Raw genomic sequence first — 17,581 nt, 5'->3', positions numbered from 1 at the left:
CTATGGCTTCAGTCCCCCTCTTCTCTCCCACCACAGTGCTGGTAAAAGCAGTGCCTTGTGTGAGCAAACAGCACCTGGGAGATGGACCTGAGGCAGACGTGGGAAAACCTTTCTGTGTATTCAAAAAAATAAAGTATCTATAAACCATTTTGAATACCGACAGCACCAGCAGTTATCAAACACCTCAGGAGGATTTAAAACCCAGTTTTCAATGTCATTCCTGTCACTTGTAATGCAATGTCTATTTTCAAAGGACCAGATCTTTGCAGGAAAATTATTTCCTCTTAATATATGGAGTCAAATTTAATAGTTACCTAAAAAACAGAGGTAGATGATATCCCACCTGATGAGATGTGAGGTAACACATCAATCCTACGTCTGAATGTCTGTTTTACTGCAAGTGTGGCATGAAACACTTGACTGAATATAAATTTATACACAGCTCTTGATGTATGTGAGGTTTTTGGCAAGGTTTACGAAATAATTCACATACATTTAATTTCGGAATGTTTGCTCATTGTTTTTTATATCCATTTGAAAAACAGGAGCAAGTGAACTTCCAAAGCAGAAGTGATGGATTTCTGTCAATTACCAAATGTTATGAATTTACAGCCCTTTTATTCTGGTACTCAAGGAACTGCCAGCTAATTAAAACTGTACCTTTATGATTATTCAGGGAGTTTGACAAAAGTAAATACAATTTTGAGGTTGTCTTTGGTGTGTTGTAATTGAAGGCAGCAGTGCCAAGAAAAACACCACTGCACTGCCAGACCCGGCCTTGCAAGAAGAGGAGAACGTAGTACAATGCAAACTTTAATGTCAATATATACAGAGCTTTAAAGAAAACATTTCTTTTAAAATTAAATGAAATAAATACAGTATGATACAAAATCCACAATATGCTTAAGAGAAAGAAATGACAGTTACAATATCTGATAACGGGGACCTTGTGTAGAGTTTCATCTTTGAAGTACCTCAGAGAGCATGGAATTCATTGCACACTGTTCTCAATTAATGCCCTTTATGGAGATTTAGCCACGTGCCAGGAGAGCTTCAGCTCTAACCAGAGCATCAGTGCAAGATGCCAAAGTGCTTGGGACATTATGACAATGCAATTAATTAATTAATTAGCAAACACTGCTCAAAAGCCTAATGCAAAACACCCAAACCTGAACACTTGGTCCTGCAAAGCAGATCCACCTCCAGCATCCTCAGTCTTCGTGTGAAAAACCCCACACGAGGATTCAACATTATTCAAACTCACTATTGGTAATAAGCTATTGCCCAAAGGTTAATAATTCAGAGATATAATCAATTAAGTATCTTTTAAGGCTTTCAGAGAAAGTTTGCTTTCATTACACAGGAAAAATCTCAAGAAAACCGGTTGCTGATGATTCTGTGGAGGAATTTCTAATTATGCAAATTATTACTATGTTCAATCAGCTTCAGCTATACATTAAGGGTAGGGTTTTTCAAACTTGTATCTGTTCTTCTATTCCCAAGGAACAAGAGAATTTGGGGGAGCAAATATTTTAAAAATAATTGGAGCAGGGACAGAGATGTTGATGCAGAAGGCTGCTGTGGTAGGAATGAAGTGCAGGGATGTTACCAACAGCTCTCAGTGCACACCCAAGAGACTCTTGGAATAAACTTTAAGGAGAATTTTATGGTTTTGACCTTACAGAGCTCCTATAGGATACATAAGGACTCTATTACGATCACAGCTTCAGAAGCTTTCTGGAAACTTGGAGAAAGAAAAACCTGCTCCTCCCTCCCCTCCCACAAACATTTGCAAACTTTTAGTTCTGGATAGGACTGAAAAGCTTAAGTGCTACAGAAATACATAAAACCCTGTGTCTGCATTGATGTTTTAGCCTAGTTTCACTGACACAAACCAGGAGAATTATTATAACCCTGTATAACTCATTTAACTCAGCTCTACAGACCAGTCTCTAAGTACATTGCAAGGAACTCCCAACTGCTGATGTTTGCTAGAGGTTATTTTAACTATTGGACAGATGCAGATCAGCTTTGGAAAAGGAATTCAAACATGGAAGACAGAATTCAAACTCAACATGACTGACTTGGGTGAGGTTTTGGATGCCTTCTCTGGCTGCAAGAACATTCAAACAACAGAGACCTCAAATGATCAGCAGGCTCAGCCCCCTGCACCTCAGGCTCCTGGCATGGGCAAGGGGAATTCACTGATTTTGAGCACAATGGGAAAAAGAAGCAAAACCATACAACACTGAGGCCACACAAGCCACAGATGAGGAGCTTGACTGGACCCAGCCAGGCAAAGCTCTCAGGAAGGGCTCACCATGGTGCTCCTGCAGTTTTCAGATATGGAACAGGAATACAACAGAGTTCCTCACTTTTTACCCAAAGGATAACTGAAGGTATAAATTGAGATATTCCTGGGCTGAAAAAACTGCAGAACAGGTCCTGAGCCCACTCCAGTGGGAGTCTGCTTTCTGTGTGCACCAGAGCTGGAACTTACTGATAATGATCATCACCAAACACCAGAGCAGGAGCTTTTCTGGCAGGAAGTCACAGCCAATATTCTATCATTTAAGATTTGGCTCTCTGGAAATTCCTTTAGTCTAAGTGCCTATTTCTGTGTGATTATGAGCCTTTGTGAAAATTTGACTTTTTTTCTAACTCAGTAAGGCAGCAATAACATAACCAGTTTGTAAACTTGAACTGTGCCCAGATGATATGAAACTATTTCCACCAACCTTTCACTGCAGCCAGAGCACGTTCCCATTACCTGCTCTTCCATCTCAAACCTTTAACTGAAAGCTCATGAGCAGATCATGCTACTTTTAGATACCAAAACCTAAGTTGGGAAAGAAAGGGATGAGAAACAGGCAAGAAATTCCCAAAGAAGCCTCACAAAGATGATCATTAAATACAGTAAAAGTAAACTGCAAGTGAACTCTTTCGTGTTCCTGCATATCCCAAAATTTCCAAGACTGATATGCTGAAATAGTCAGAGCAAGGGAACTTTTCCCCCAAATCAAGGATTACAATTGGCATACCAGGGTACACTGGCCTGTCAGATATAATATATCCATATGTTTTCCCCATGATAAGACACCTTTGCAGTGTTGCAGTCACCAAAGCTACACTTTTACCCCTGGAGTCCCACTTGCACTAAAGGCCAGGAGTGATACGAAACAGGGATAACTTTACAGGAGATGTTTTAAATACTCTGTAACAAATCAGAACATCCACCTTGTTTGTGTTCTTTTCCTCTCACCACCTTTGTGCTGCACATCAAGAACAACTTGAGTCCCTTCAGCTGCTTCCAACTGCTCTTGTGCAAAATGCTTTTAAGGTGCTTATACTGTGGTGCGTCTAAGCAAGCTAAAAGAAAATACCAACAAGAAACACTGTTAAATGATTCATGGGTAAAGCCATTAAAGACCAGCTGCTGCCTTACAGGAAAGCTGAAGACAATTCCAGTTTGACATTTTCATTGTGTTCCAGGCCTTGCACTACCTCTTATCCCCAACACAGCTTTTAGGACTATATTTTAACCCACATTATACCTTGACCTGACTCAGGTGGTTTAATTTCCAGCACTTTTGCCTTTTTTTAGTGAATTCAAATTCTTCTGGCAGTCATCTTTAAATTTACATAAAAATGACCCTGGCAAAGTGTAGACAAGAGGTTTCCAGGCATTCCTGCTGGCAAAGGTCTTCAGTAAGGAAAAGGAGGATGGACCAAAAAGGGCAAATTTTGTACTAAACAAAGAGCTTTCCAGGAAGCAGTTGTGTTCTTTGATAAGCTTTCAAGCATTTCAAACCGGCACCTCAAAACTAGGCACAAATGGCCCCTAAAGCTTCCAACATCTATCAAACACTCAAGGAATTCCATCTGGGGGATGTTCTGCTTGATACAAAGAGCACACCTATGTTTGCTATATCATTAAGTCTCAAATCTACATATATTCATACCTAACTATTTGGCCAGATAATGTCCATCTTCCCCCACCACAACAGAAGAAAGCAGCTTATCTAAAAGTACTTCCAACACCACCAAGTCCTTCACAGGTATAAGCAAAAACCAGCCAACACCTCCTGTGAGATCTGAGTTATCACCACCACTCCTGCTGCTTGGGCCAGAATTCTCCTGGAAGGTTTTTTTTTTTCCTGTCTCAAAATGCTGATTTGTGTCAGCCCTGGGGTCTTACAATTGAAAATTCAGTGATGACAAATGAGTCTGAACTATGTTTGACTTTTGGTCACTTCACAGTCTAATGTCACTAATATATTTAAGATTTAAGATCATCCTGCTATGTCACTACAATTGCTCAATGTCTACAACTTTTGAAAACACTTCTAAGTGTATCTCTAAATGAACTACCAGCAGTTAGCATTGGTTTTGAGTCAGGAAACTCCAAGATAATTCTGGCCCTGAAATGAATTTCCTCTCCATCCCAGCATTTAGGAACAGCTGAAGTCCTAACACCAGACAGAGAGGGTGAGTGAATGCTGGCCACAGGATGCTGACAGGAATTTGCCCATAACATGAAATTTCTTGGTCAGAATTCCCTTACCTGGGCACAACAGCAAGGCTTATTTATTCCCAAGCTACCCCTACAGTTAGGCAAAGAGAATTTTGCAGTTCTGTTCTGTAATATTTGTACATGCGGCGAGAGAGTCAGAGAGAAGCAACATTCTATTAAAAAAATCAAATAAATAAAAAATAAACCCCAAGTGCCAAGTTGGTTATAATAAAGTGTCAGTTTGTCTCACATGCCAAACAAACCTAGTATTGGGTGTATTCAGTGGAAAGACTGCTGAGGAAAATAACACAGTAGTTGTGTTAATGGATGGGAAATAGAAGTAACAAAGGATTGAGCTGCATGATGTTGTCTTGAAGTGGTACCAATGTTTCTGACAGCATGTATTGACTTTCTCCAGCTCAGTGCAGGACACAATTTGTGGTAACAACCAGAAATGTTCATTTTCCTGTTAGAGGCCACAAAGCAGCATTTCTTTTGGGTCACGAGTGATCAAATTGAAGTGCAGGATCTTGCACATCCCCTTTGGTTTGTGTTTCCACAGAAACTCCTCAGTTACTGGCACCATGCAAACACAGACCTTCCAAATCAACAGCGATGAGTTAACACTGGCACATCACATTGCTCAACTCTGCATAATAGTCATGGACAAGGTAAATGAATTGAGTTGAATCAGTGAAGTGCCCAATTACAAAATGAAGAATTTGCCCTTCACAGCAAGGACTAAAGGTGTGAAGCAAAGAAAACTCACACTGACACTTTATGTACAACTTGGTCATTGGTAACGGTCCCCTAAATCATTTTTTTTTTAACTGAACCCAGCAAAACTATACAGAATGTGAAAGAATATTTGCAACAGATCTCAAAGGACAGTGTAGAGAAATTCATTATGGTGTACCTGATGTTTAAATTAACTTAACAGATACGGCCTGTAAAACAAACACAGTATGAACCTGTGGATTTTTTTTTTTCTTTTTAAAAAAAGGACTTTTACAGAATTCAAGTAGTGTAGCAGGAAACCATAGATGCCTTTTGATCACAGGTCAGGCAAAATAGAGCCACTTGTTGGGCTTCCCCCTTGCTTGTGTCTGCTCAGGTGTCCCAGTGGATCTATAAGTCTGTGGATGTGAGCTTTTTCATGCTCCGTCGCTGAGCTAAACTGGAGGCTGCCACAGGCTCCAGCACTGGCTGAAATGTCTTGTGATTCAGTGCAGAATATGTAGCAGCCATGGCTCCCTAGAGAAAAAGGAAATACAGAATAATAATGAATATATATAGAAGTTTCAATCAGAAAATAAAGCAATTAAACATTAAATACTCAATTAACCCCATTAAAACCAAACAAGACTTATGCTAGGTCATGTGAATTCTATAAAGTTTGTTAGGAAAAAAAACCCATCTGTTGTTGAATCCTTCCAATGTCCAAGTATGGGTGTCTGACATTTCTTTTTCTTTCCTCTGTATTTTTTTTGTATACCTCAGATGTAGGGATCACCTGTTAATGTAGGTCAGAATTTGTATTCTTCAAGCCAAATTAGCACCAATTTCTCAAATACAGCCACTTCAGTGGCTATTCAGATCCTGACTTAGGAGACAAGAACTACCTTAAAGCAAACACCCAGAAAAATCTCTTCCTTTACACAGAGGTTAAAAAGAATTATTGACCAATAATTTGGAGAGGGACTTTGTACAAGGGTATGTAGCGCCAGGACAAGGGGAAATGGTCTCCCACTGCCAGAGGACAGGGTTAGATGGGATATTGGGAAGAAGTTCTTCCCTGTGAGGGTGGTGAGGCCCTGGCACAGGTTGCCCAGAGAAGCTGTGGCTGCCCCTGGATCCCTGAAGTGCCCAAGGCCAGGTTGGACGGGGCTTGGAGCAACCTGGGCTAGTGGAAGGTGTCCCTGCCCACGGTAAGGAGTGGATGGCCCAGCTTTAAGGTCCCTCCCAACCCGAACCATTCCATGATTCCATGAATTTGTCTCACTATGTAGCTTAAATATGTCAGTACTACGGAAAACAAACAGAAAAAGTGAGACTTCTGTCTTTAGCTCTAAACCAACTCAACTCCTTGCACAGCCCCCACCTCAAGCAGCACCCCAGGTGGGTTTACCTTTACTAGATGTGGGGCATCTTGCCTGTTGAGCTGATAATGAGGCAGCTGGTCCCTACAGGCAATCCAGGAATGCTTCAGCACCTGCTCGGCCGTGTACCGCTGGTGGGGATCCACATGCAGCATGTGTGACAACAAGTCCTGCAGGGAAGGGAAACACACGGATTGCTCAGTCCAAATCATCTTAGGTGGCCTTTAGAGCATCAGGGATGGCAGCAGTGAGAGAAGCACCCGATGTGGAGGGATTAACACAATGCAAACATACAGAGATCAGCAGACAAATGGGATCATTCTGTGCCCTGACACTGCAGAAGGCTGAGAACAATGTGTGGTACTATTGGAGCAGTGCAACAGAGCCAGCCTTGATTGCAAAGGAACTCACTGTTGTGCCTTTTGTGTTTATTATGAATATAATCTTTAAAAGACTAGAAATCCTATTAAAATGTAGCAGGCAGATTTTATGGAGGAAAGCTATTATTTGCAAATCTCTCTCTCCTTGTTCACTCTGCACTTTGGGCTCTGCTGACTCCTTACTACAACTGAATTCAGAGACAGTGAGACACCAGCAACAAATTTTTCCTTCAGAAAGCTACATAAAGAATAAAGCCAACAGCAATGGACACTTGTTTTTGCCTGTTAGCAGCATTAGCAATAAGCTACTAATTAATTACAACATTGGTCCAAAGGAGAGGTGGGTGGAAAGGGCACAGAACAGAGACAGCAACAGTTTGAAATAAAACCAAAATATGAGCAAGCTGACAGAATGTTCCCTTTGTTTTAGGTACAAAATGTGAAGCATTCTTAAATACACAGAAGTGAATTTCTTGTGCTAAGACAGCAGCAGCCAACAAGCATTCTGAATCACTCCTACTGAAATGAACAAATAGTGCAGTTCCAAAGGATCAGGAAAAATATTTAAATATTAATATTTAATATTAATGCTGATCTTTTTAAAAGGTAACACTGGTGATTAAGATACCCACAGAGGGGGTCAGCGCCATCCCAAGGAATTCATATTGATTACAGATGGAGTCTTTAAATAAAAAGGTTGGAGCAGATATCCTTCCCTTCAATAAAGTCTGCAGATAATAATGAGCTACACTTACAGAGCACTCTAGTTGACAAAGCTCAGTAGATTTCATTAGAATGCTATAAAAATATAAAACCAAAACACATTTACACCTTTGCTGCATCTGAAACAGTGTCCCAGTTGCCTCCACTTAGAGAGAATTTTCCACTGCCTATCCGTACTAGGATCTCCTCAGGAGTATCATTGGGACCATTGGCAAATGGAGTATAGCTGTTGAAAGAAAAAAATCAAAACAAAACCACCTTGTTATAGATAAAAACTGCAAGAAATTGGTAAAATCTCATGAATCTGAGTCAATATCCCACTGCCAGCAGACGCACATCACAGAATACGTACACACACTATTAAATACTGTTAATATTTCTAATATTACACGAGAAGTACAGATTTATCAAGAGAATAATTTCCAGTACACAGGATTTAGCCATAAGGCTAAAAACATGCTCTTTTGCTGTCAGAGCAGAATTCAGCAAACATCTCTCATTTGGCCACTAGATGCTTCCTAGAGCTTCATCAAGTCTGGATGTTTTCTAAACTCCAGAGATCACAACCCAGAGTGTTCTACAGGGCCAGGAATGCAGCCTGGGGCAGGAGATACAAGGTGAGTAAAGGGGATGGGGTGGGAGGATGAGAGGCTGGAGGGTAAAAAGAAACCCACCACGTATTTTCACTCAATTCCTTCCTGGAAACTGGGGGAGGTCTTTGGCACCCCCAGTCCTGCACTATGGGAAGAGAAGCTTGAAGCTACTTGTGAGAGAAACCTGGTTTATTTGGCTTTGACTCAGAGCTGCCTGTCCCACCTGAGTGTCTGTGTCATTCCATGAGGCAATGCCTCACCATTTCTATGGAAGCAGGGATTCAGGCAACATTCTGGGATTTTAGGTAAACAAAACAGCTCAGAAATATTCTCACCCTGCCAACATTGTGTAAAGGAGAACTCCCAAGCTCCATATGTCACAAGCAGCATCATATCCCTGTCTCATGAGAACCTATGAAACAAAGAGTGTTAAAGACTTGCCATATATTAAAAAAACCCCACCAAACCAACACCACGGCCGAAGGAAGGGCAAGACCATCCCTGGATCATGTCAGAGATTTGATTATTCATTTTCTAATATACAGGCTGCAGTAAGTACCAACAATATTTCTTGTTCCCAGAACATCATCTCTTAAGATTTTTCAACAGGCTCACATCTTATTTTTGAGGGTGGACTCTGCTGTTTTTAAAGCAGGTTTATTATAAACACATGCACCAGTGTTTAAAAAGCATGTGTGATTATATTTAAAGAAAAGTAGCAGAATTGTTGAGGCTTCTTTCTGAGCATTGCTGAAAAGTTTAAGCATTCGATGCACCAAAACCAGCACAAAGAAAACACAGAGCAGCTTGAAATACCTCTGGTGCCACAAAGTTTGCAGTGTAGCAGGGAGTTAGAAGTAGTCCATTTTCTCCTCTAAGTTGTTTTGCAAATCCAAAATCACAAATCCTGATGGAATCAGCATTATTTGAATCATCAGTATATAAAATATTACTGGGTTTAAGGTCTCGGTGCACCACCTTTAAACAAAGACATTAGAAAAGCCATCATTTAGGAGCAGCAGGTACATTTGTTTGTAATTTACAATTTATAAAAGATATTCTCTAGATGAATATACTTATGGGAGTTTAAACAATTATGTAACTTTAAAGGACCCAAAAATTCTAGTTCAAGTAATATAATAAAAACCTCCTGGCTCATAATCCAACTGGAGCCAACATCCCCATTTGGCAACAAGGAGAAGACAAAAATCTACTGTTTCATAAAATGTAGAATCAAAAGGTTTTGCCAGGATAACAGGGTAAGTTGTTTCTATTATTCACCTTTGTGATAAAATATAAAACCTTTTAGCATGAAAACAAGCCAAGCAAAGCACCCAGGGAAAGGAACTGGTAATTTCAGAGCTGTGACAGGGGTGTGGGGCAGAAGGGCTCACTCACCCCCTGGCAGTGCAGGTAGTCCACGGTCTTGGCAATGGTGAAGAGCACAGCGCTGGCCTCCCGCTCCGAGAAGAATTTCTGCCTCAGGATCCGGTCCAGCAGCTCCCCTCCCTTCATCAGCTCCGTGACCAGGTAGATGAATCTGCCATCATCATACACCTGGGGAGAGGTTTAACAGTGCACTCACACAAAAAACACTCAGATAGATTTATTCAAAGGCAACATCTGTAGTTACACATCCCCAAAAATCCCCTCCTCCCACAGGAGCGGGCAGCACAAACAGCAGGGACTGCCAAAGCAGGGAGTGCAAGGCAGCTCATGTGTCATCCTGGGAGTTCATGACTCAAGCTGTTAATTCATCACTCTCAATCCAAGTTGTTAATTCATCACTCTGAATTAAATTTTTCAGTGTAAGAACTGCTGTTGGAAGAGGAGAGCAATCCTACACTCCCTACTGCTCTTCCACAGGCCACTTTTAGGTGCTGACACTTGGCATACACAGGACAACATGCCACTGCTTTCCCAGGTTACCAACACATTGGCTGCTCATTTGAAACAAGAAGAAATATGGCATTTCTAACCTTTACATCACTTCTCACTTCAAGTTTGTTAAACAGCCTTTAGAAAAAATTAGTATCAGGACAGCATTGTATTTTGAAACACTCCCTCTACTATTATGTACTGCTCTCCCAACAGATTTCACTATGCAAAAGAAATTTAACGAATCCCAATAAACTGCCTGTATCTGCATTTGTTTTTTGAGCACTGTCTAATAAGAGGTAGCAGAGAAAGAGGTACATACATCCTTTAAAGTAATAATATTTGGATGTTGCCCATAACGCATGAGAATCTCAATTTCTTCTGAGGGATCCCTCTTGCTTTTATCAATTATCTGCAAAATAATACAGGAAAAACAACTTGCATAAACAAAGTCTATTAAATAAAGACATTTTTTGTATTTATATTCTCATTTCAACAACAACAACAAAAAAACTCTAGAGTTCATTACTTCTTACTAATCCTGAGTAATTAATCTTCCAGCTTCACATCCCATTTATTCATTTCTTGCTCTATCCTTGTTAAAATTCTATCATTAATGCAGCCTATCCTGCTCCACTGAACAAAGAAATGCACTGGACTGTCTGAAGCATCACTAATTCCCTGCAGCCCAGTTCCACCTTTGTGAATCTCACTTTATTTCAGGTGTTCTCATCATTGTACAGTATTTTCAGCCTTCAAGATCGTTACTTATCAACCCATAAACAGCCACAATAACTGGAAAATTCACAAATACACATTTTCAAATCTACTAGACAATATTTTCAGAATGTCAGAGTGGATTTTATTCCAGTACCTTCACAGCAAACTCCATGTTTGTAGCTATGTGGATACATCTCTTGCAAACTGAGTAGGAACCCACACCAATATCTTCTTTCAGTTCATAGACATCAGTGAACTGTGCACTGTTTCCATGAAGCTGCTTTAAAAAAAACACAGGCAAGTGGTTATCTAAAGCAACAGGATTCTCTTTGCCATTACACTGTTACCAACAGCAGAAGTTTCTCCTGCTTGCTCATCATTTTTCTTTGAAATTCTGCCTCCAGAAAAACAGTAACTCACTTTTTAAAATTAAGAACATCCCATGAAGTATTTAATAAGGCACATTTTGTAATGGTCTCCTCAACAAAGCAAGAACAACTGTAACTACTGAATATTGGTCAGTCCTTATGTCAAAGAAGTTTCCCAAAAAGGAAAGCATTACCTGGACTATGGGCAGGATATTGGTGAGGGGTGATATTTTATGGTCTTCTACAGTAGTCGTTGCAACAAAACTAAATCCCTTGAAGAGCTGGTGGGCGTTTGCACTGGGTGGGACCCCTGGAGAATCTGGGGGCAGACAGACACAGGATTAGTGTGGCTACATCCCACCAAGGCCATTTTATAACATTCAGGACAGGTATGTTACAAAAACTGTTTTGAGGGAAGGGAAGCAAACAAGAGGAACATCAATGTTAAATAATAAATAAAACTTCTAGTTTGTTACCTGTGCTCTCTTCAGTAACAAACACAAACAAGTACTCCAGGGTTTTATCTAAAACTGTGAAGCACTGCAGGAATTTATGCATGAGCACGTTTTAAGGAAGAAGTTTATTGAAACAAAGCTACTTATGGAAAAGAAATAAAGATCACTGTCTTGTGCTCAACAGCTTTGTAACACAGAAGAGCAACCACAGATTGCACTGGTCCAGTGGTGAATGTGCTGCTGGCAAGGCACAAGTGAGGCAACACAAGAATATCCAGTAAGTAAATTACCACTGAAAAAAATATCACTGAATGATTAGAATTAAGTTTTCCTCAGATTATATTCCGTGCACCTCTGAATTCACTATCTGAAATCTCACAGTGAGCACAGCTTAATAATTTTGTGTAGCCTATTAAAAGCACAGACCTTCTCCAAACAATCATGAGAAGAGGGTTTAAAAGCTGGATGCAGCAGGAAAGAAAAAAATCCACAAAAGAAAACCTGAAGTGAAACTTGAAGCAGACTAAGCAATAATAATGATAAAAGTTAATGTTTCTTAAAGCAAGCTATTCTCCATGAAATACTGACCCTAACAATAATCACTGCTGCAATCAAATTGAGTTTACTTTTAGTATTAAATACTTCCCCTCAAACACTGCATGTTGGACTTTAATCATAAATAGAAACCATAGTCCAGCTTTTAATATTCCATTTATTTTTTAATTCCTGAGTCAAAGATTAGCAAAATATTCAAAGAACAGAAACCTGCTGAGGGGAACATCCTCCTTCAAAGCACTGGAACCCTGGTGCATCCTTTCCTTTTAACTCTGTCACTGGCTTTTTGTTGTTTTAACATTAACTTGAACCCCTTGTCCCACAAACCTCACCAATTTATAGCCATGCACAGTTACCTTTTGGTGTTTTTGCTGTGAATTCTGGATCAAAACAGAAAGTATCTTCTGGCTTTCCAGAGGCAGGTTTGAAGGGAGGCTGAATTTCTCTTCTGAACAGTTTCTGAAGGAGAAGGACAAAGATAAGTAAGGGTCAATGAACCTTCCATGGGCTCTGTAACTTTGCCAAGATAAAGGGTAAAGGACAAAGACCTCAACCCGTGTCAGGCACATCGCTCTTGGCAAGGAACTGCCCATTCTCAAAGCTCTATTCCAGGATTTTCCTAACCCACCAAACTAAAATCAGGCAAAGATGGGAAAGATCTCAAATCTGCAATAAATCCCATTTACAGCTGAGGAACAGAAAATTTCATGTCAAAAGATGTTGAATCCCCATGCAAAATTCAGGAATTTCTGAGAGCATTTCCTTGCCTTTTCTCTCCTGCTTTCAGACCTATTTTTTGCAGTTTATTTAACCTTCCTGCACAAAAACATACAGTGTATTTTAGTTAAAAAATCAAAACAACCAAACCAACTAACCAAAACCAAGGAAATGGGACCTGAATGTATCCCAAAGAAATAATGAGATAAAATACAGAAGTGTCATCAACACCAAAGTGAAATAAACACAAATTACTGTCAAATTTAAAAAAATACATACAAAGAAAAAAGAAAGAGTTAGGACTGCTGATCTTTCAAACTTCCCTGCTGATATTTATTTCAACATCAGCCCCTTCAAAAGAAAAAAAGTAGATAATCAAGCCAAACAAGACAACAACTTTTGAAGTGTATTCACATAAAGCAGTGAAGTTTTGCTATTACTAAAAACTTGTTGCTGAACAGGACTCTGAGGTAGCTGCTGCATAAACACAGCTAGAAAATCACTTTTCAGAAATAAATACATGAGATAAACAGATGGATAACGATGAGGGGCTTCAAAGAAATAGGTGAGCACAGCACTGTCCTGTGTGGCTGCAGTTCTGTCAGCACAGCCACATCTTATTTATTCCATCAACCCTTCTGCAGCACCACAGCAAAGGGGGGATTTATTTCACTCACAGCATCTTGGCTTTGAGAGTGTTTCTGGCAAACACAGCTCGGAGGATGAGCGAACCACAGAGGAAAATCATAAGGTGCTCATGAAAAATTGAAGCCAGGAGTCATGATCTTGTAGGCTTGGGATCATCTCAGAGCACCTGAGTTAATTCCTGAACTGTGCCTGGGATAGGAGTGATGCAGAGGGAAGTCCAGGACAGTTACAGCCACAGGGAGCTGTGGTGCCCTGCAGGGGAGCACTGGACAGACACTTCCTAAAGGGTTTCTGGGAACAGCAGCAGCCTCTCCCAACTACGAATGCCCTAACCAACCCTTTAAGCTTGAGGATGCTGCAACTCCTAATTATTTAGAAAGTAAATGCACAATTTATAATTAATACTCTCTATCTGCAGTAAATACTGCAGCTCCAGATGCCAAGGAATTACAGGAGAAGCCAGGATGTGCCAGTCAGCAGCGAGGCAGTGTTTGCTGGGCCCTATTCAGATGTAAATACTTACACAAATGCTACAACAGACAGAAAAATTAACAACAGCTTTATCAATCAGATCCTTTTGTACTCACATTCCAGTCAACAGTAGAAAAAAAAGGATGTCTCTTGATTTCTTCAACTCCATCTGAACCAGCTCCTGAACAAAGAAAATACTGTAGTTAACACACTTGTGGCTAAAGTATAAAGATTGCACTAAAAATTAGTTCATTTCTAAAAAGTTTGCACAGACATGGTTATTTGAGGGAACTGTGAATACAGAGATATTCCAAGGATGTAAAATACCTAGGGAGGCAAACAGAGCACAAACAGCCCATAAGTACAGAGTCAATATTCCCTGCTCTGACACTGTCAGAGCTTTGGCTCACTCCTAAGAGTCACTGATCCAAGAAGTGACCATTCCTTGGCCAAACCCAGGAAGTCATGATCCAAACTAACAGGTATCCAAATGTTACTGATCACCCAGAGCTTGAGAGTCTCTAGCAACTGCTTTTTTTGAAATAAAAAGTTAGGTTGAGTTGATTATTTAAAGATCAAAATAAATGAACCAACCTAATCTATTTGATGGGTTCCTTTTAAACAACATCCTCAGGAGACTTTGTGCTTCAGGGCTGAGGAACTGAGGCATCCCAAGCTTTGCCCTAAAAGAAAACAGAGAACAAGTCAGTGGAAGAAACTTGTCTTGGTAAAAACTGTCTACATAAATTTCACTGCACAGTTTGATCTATCAAGGATCTATTCCAAAGCCTTGCAGAGTGCACGTACTTAACTCATCAACTTTTTAAGTTTCCTATTATATGAGTGTTTTAAAATAAAACTCAACAAAGAACAAACACATCAGACCAAAACCACCAAACCCCACCCAAGCCCCCAAAGCAAGCTTTATGCTGCAACAGAGTAAAATAATTATCTCACAAATACGTAAGTATTTTCAAAGAAATCTTCATGTCGCCAGGAGGTTTTTACCAAAATAACTACCACTAACTCAATGCCAGAAGAGACTCACCAAATCCCCAATTACCTGTCCTTGAAGTGATTGCTACTATTCCTCCAGGGAAGGGCCTTATTGAGCCATCATATAAAAGCTCACTGACTTTACCATTTGTTTTATTTAATGGAAACTCTAATGCCAAGGCAGGGAAATCTTGTGCAGAACTGCAGCATCACCGGGAGCTGCAAGGGAGGCAGCTCGTGGTCTGCTCCATCCTTTCAGAGGCAGCAGCACCAGGAACTCCCACTCAGGGCAAGCTGCAAGTGTCCTATGCTGGGAAGAACAGAGTTTCCCCCTCCTTCCCTTCCCCATAACCCCTCAGAGGGCCCAAGGCTGTGCCTGTGCTAGGAGGAAACTCTTTGTTAGCTGAGCACAAAGACAGACGAGAACATATTTGCCCAACAGCTCCACTCACTGAGCACCAGTTCACCCAGTTTGTCCTGTCCAACAGCTTCTGTTGTAACTGGGGTAATTTAAGATGGGAATTTGAGCACGTAAGTGCTCACCACACATCTGTACACAAAGCAACACCTGATCACCTGCTGCTTACAAAACAAGGTGTGCTGTAACAGTAGCAAGGGAGTGTAACAACAACAGGAGTGTAAATCAAGCTGCTCTAAGTCACTGCACTGTTCTTATCTTTATTATCCTCCTACAATCAAAGTACAAATGCATCCCTGAGACTTTAATTGCTGGGGATACTTAATGGTATTTCACAGTTTGGGATCTAAAGCTTATCAAGGGGCTTTGCTTTTTTTGTTCCTGTTCCAGCTCAGTGCTCTTAGAATCATAAAATGGTTTGAGCTGGAAGGGACCTTAAAGCTCATCTTGTTCCATTCCCTGCCATGGGGGCACCTTCCACAAGACCAGGCTGCACAAGGAGTTACAACAAGCTGTTAAAACATGTTTAAAATGACATTATCTGACTTCTGAAAAAGGAAGGAGATGTACTTACTTCAGTATCATATTCATAGTCTCATTTCGATCTTTACCTTGAAATGGCAGGGTACCAGTAAGCATTTCAAACTGGAAAGAACAAATGTTAATCTAAATCAACACTTCTTCCCCAATTGCTGAAATAAAGTGTTAAGCACTGCACTCTTTCCTATCTCTACATCAGACTGGTTGAACTTTGAAATGATTATGAAAATGTTAAACCTAAAATTCTGCTCTCACTTGTAGTTTACATGATGATAACAGTGGTAAGTGTAACATGATGATGATAGAGGAATATTTTGCACCAAGAAGCTATTTAAAAGTAATAAATCTCCTCCACAACCAGGTTTTAGAAGTTGCCATATTCTAAAAACTGCAAGAATGGTGAATTCTAGAACAGTAGTTTACTTTTCAAGTAAGGCTGATGCTGCACATCCCAGCAAGGGCAGAAGTGGCAGCAGTTACTGGCTTATGTCACTACTCCACTCCAGCACTCCTTCCTCAGGCTCACTCTTACAGAAATGCCATTAATATTCCTTCAAACCAAACCTTCAAGTCTGTTTTTAAATTTAACCATCAAGTAACATGCAAAATAAATATACAAAGTGAAGTCTCACACTGACTACAACTGATTTTAACTACTAATGGATGACACACAGGATTTTTCTGGTGCCTGATAAACATTCCCTAGAGGTGAGAAGTCAATTTTATTCCACCCAGTTATTGAATTGTCCCCCTTACCCAAGCATTCCTAATTAGAATTGGACAAGCTTATTCTAAGTGCATTTGTGTGAGCTTAGCAAGGGAAGCAAGAGGCAAATACAGTACCATGAGGACCCCAAAGGACCACCAGTCAGCACTCTGGTTGTGTCCTCGCCTGTTTACCACTTCAGGAGCCATGTACTCTACAGTACCACAGAAAGAATAGGCCTTCTTCTCTTGGTCTACTGATTCCTTGCTGAGTCCAAAGTCTACAACAACAGCATCACAAGAATAAAGCCAGTAAAGAACTTCAGGGGCAAAAAAATAAATCAATATATGGTACTTCGAAATCCAAGCGTTGAGAGGTTTGGGTTGGCTATTTTCAGAAATATGATTAGCACAGCTCTCCATGAAACAAGAGACTGCAGGTATCTGGAGATAGCAGACTTAGTTTACTACACGCCTCCAAAACCATTCTAAAGGTCATTAAATTCATGATTAGCCATCAAAATTATTACTGAAATAACTTGGCATTTGAAATAGTACACATTTAGAGCCCTAAGATACTCAGAGGTTCTCATTTTCTCTCTTTACTGCCTGCTTTATTCACACAAAAAATTGGAGAGAAGTAAAAATCAGTTTCAAAGGGAATGCAGCCTCCATGGTCTGGTCTTACTGAATGATGAATAAATAAAATCACACTAAAAATATTGTTGTTACATAAGGCAACATGGTTCTGTAACCTGCCTCAAGTTCAGTGCAGAAGAGTCCTGCATTCCCAGAATATTGC

The 17,581-nt window shown here is 40.2% G+C and overlaps 1 protein-coding gene across 6 annotated transcripts in view; it reads right to left on the bottom strand.

The window, feature by feature from the left end:
- Positions 1 to 797: 797 nt before the first annotated feature.
- The window catches only part of RPS6KA6 (ribosomal protein S6 kinase A6), a 36,758-nt gene continuing 19,974 nt past the window's right edge, over positions 798 to 17,581 (bottom strand). For 5 of the 6 annotated variants that reach the window (XM_032123557.1, XM_032123558.1, XM_032123556.1 and 2 more), the window contains exons 9-22: positions 16,918 to 17,060; positions 16,109 to 16,179; positions 14,715 to 14,803; positions 14,237 to 14,301; positions 12,641 to 12,743; positions 11,469 to 11,593; positions 11,061 to 11,186; positions 10,509 to 10,598; positions 9,707 to 9,865; positions 9,125 to 9,286; positions 8,644 to 8,720; positions 7,824 to 7,941; positions 6,642 to 6,782; positions 798 to 5,767 (exon numbers count right to left, since the gene is read on the bottom strand). In XM_032123557.1, coding sequence (XP_031979448.1) covers positions 5,642 to 5,767; positions 6,642 to 6,782; positions 7,824 to 7,941; positions 8,644 to 8,720; positions 9,125 to 9,286; positions 9,707 to 9,865; positions 10,509 to 10,598; positions 11,061 to 11,186; positions 11,469 to 11,593; positions 12,641 to 12,743; positions 14,237 to 14,301; positions 14,715 to 14,803; positions 16,109 to 16,179; positions 16,918 to 17,060 — 1,595 coding nt within the window. In that variant the 3' untranslated portion in view covers positions 798 to 5,641. The remainder of the gene's footprint in view (positions 5,768 to 6,641; positions 6,783 to 7,823; positions 7,942 to 8,643; positions 8,721 to 9,124; positions 9,287 to 9,706; positions 9,866 to 10,508; positions 10,599 to 11,060; positions 11,187 to 11,468; positions 11,594 to 12,640; positions 12,744 to 14,236; positions 14,302 to 14,714; positions 14,804 to 16,108; positions 16,180 to 16,917; positions 17,061 to 17,581) is intronic. The other variant, XM_032123554.1, reaches the window with a different exon arrangement.

Source organism: Corvus moneduloides, chromosome 14 (assembly GCF_009650955.1).
Source record: "Corvus moneduloides isolate bCorMon1 chromosome 14, bCorMon1.pri, whole genome shotgun sequence".
Taxonomy (NCBI): domain Eukaryota; kingdom Metazoa; phylum Chordata; class Aves; order Passeriformes; family Corvidae; genus Corvus; species Corvus moneduloides.
Note: the sequence above shows the minus strand (reverse complement) of the source record. Positions and strands in the feature narration are given on the sequence as shown.